We start from the raw sequence: 1,566 nt of genomic DNA on the forward strand, positions 1-1,566 counted from the left end.
ACCACTATGCCATTGTCCTGGTTTCAGCTGGGATACAGTTCAGTTTCTTCACAGAAGCTAGTAGGAGGCTATGTGGATTTGGGATGAAAAAATGTTGATAACGTGCTGATGTTTTGGGTTATTGCTAAGCAGTCAGGGATTGGCTTTTTATGCTGGCCTGCCAGCGGGAAGGCTGGAGGGACACAGGAAGGTGGGAGGGGACACAGCTGGGACAGCTGACCCAGGCTGGCAAAAGGGATATTCTACATCACATGATGTCATGCTCAGTATATAAAGCTGGGGAGAAGAAGAAGCAGCGAGGGTGGGGGTACACAACACACATTCAGAGTTATCATAGAATGATAGAAATTTTGGGTTGGAAGGGATCTTTAAGGTCATCTAGTCCAAACCCCCTGCAACGAGCAGGGACATCCTCAACTAGATCAGGTTGCTCAGAGCCCCGTCCAGCCTGACCTGGAATGTTTCCAGGGATGAGGCATCTGCCACATCTCTGGGCAACCTCTTACGGCATTTGTCTTCCCAAGTAACCATTAAGTGTGATGCAGCCCTGCCTCCCCCGAGATGGATGAACACCTGCCTGCCGACAGGAAGTGGTGAATGAATTCCTTGTTTTGCTTTGCTTTCATGTGCAACTTCCGCTTTCCCTATTAAACTGTCTCTACCTCAACCCATGAGTTTTCTCACTTCCACTTGTCCGATTCTTGCCCCCATCCCATGGTGGGGGAGTGAGCTATCAGCTGTGTGATGCTTAGTTGCTGGCTGAGGTTAATGCACAAAAGCCATACTAAAAGACTTCATTAAAATATAGCAAAATGTATTTTGAAGCTTAAATTTTTTTCACCTTTATCCATCTCAAAAGTTACTGTACAGTGAAATGTCATTACAGTCAGTTATTTCCTGCATTTCATAAGAAATGCAGCTTGAAATATAAACAAGCTTACACATTCCTCTCCAGAAAAAAATGCCAACATCTCTAATAAACACCTCCGTGTTTATTTCAAATTTTTAAGTTAGCCAGAAATGCTTTGCAATCATGAGCTGTGCTAATACCTTAGCACAATCTACAGGTTGGCTCTGTTTATACTTACATGCTCAGGTTTATCTTTGAGAAGCTGTTTTATCTTCTGAACAGCTGATGGGGTCTAAAAAACAAAAACATATACCTCAATTTGAAATGTTTTGTTTGTTTGTTCATTTGCAGTGAGTGCCTACACATATTAAAGTATGCATTGTACTTAGTTGTACTATAAAAAGTTTCTATTCCAACTCCATGCACTCAAACTTTCTTAGTTTGAATTAGTCTCATATCTGCGCAGTCCACCTTCAGCATCAGCCACCTGTCAGTACTGATTAGCCTGTGTTACACTTGAAACAGATGTCTGATCTGAAGATAGTAAAAATCTACTGTAACACAGATGATTGCTGTATCTAATCCATGCAGAATACAATACCTCTTTGCTCTCCTCCTCACCCACACTGCCAGCAAACAGATAGCTCAAAGTTAAGGTGTGTGGGTTTATTTTTTTTTTTTCCCCCCACAAAATCACTACCACAATCCAATTAAGT

At 42.1% G+C, this 1,566-nt stretch overlaps 1 protein-coding gene across 1 annotated transcript in view; it reads right to left on the minus strand.

The window, feature by feature from the left end:
* The window catches only part of LOC104627062 (iron-sulfur cluster assembly 1 homolog, mitochondrial), a gene marked incomplete at its 5' end in the record, with an annotated part of 5,958 nt that extends 4,816 nt beyond the window's left edge, over positions 1-1,142 (minus strand). The window contains one exon of the mRNA XM_010295161.1: positions 1,089-1,142. Within this exon, the coding sequence (XP_010293463.1) occupies positions 1,089-1,142 (54 nt within the window). The remainder of the gene's footprint in view (positions 1-1,088) is intronic.
* Between the last annotated feature and the right edge of the window lie 424 nt (positions 1,143-1,566).

Source organism: Phaethon lepturus, unplaced genomic scaffold (assembly GCF_000687285.1).
Source record: "Phaethon lepturus isolate BGI_N335 unplaced genomic scaffold, ASM68728v1 scaffold5599, whole genome shotgun sequence".
NCBI lineage: Eukaryota > Metazoa > Chordata > Aves > Phaethontiformes > Phaethontidae > Phaethon > Phaethon lepturus.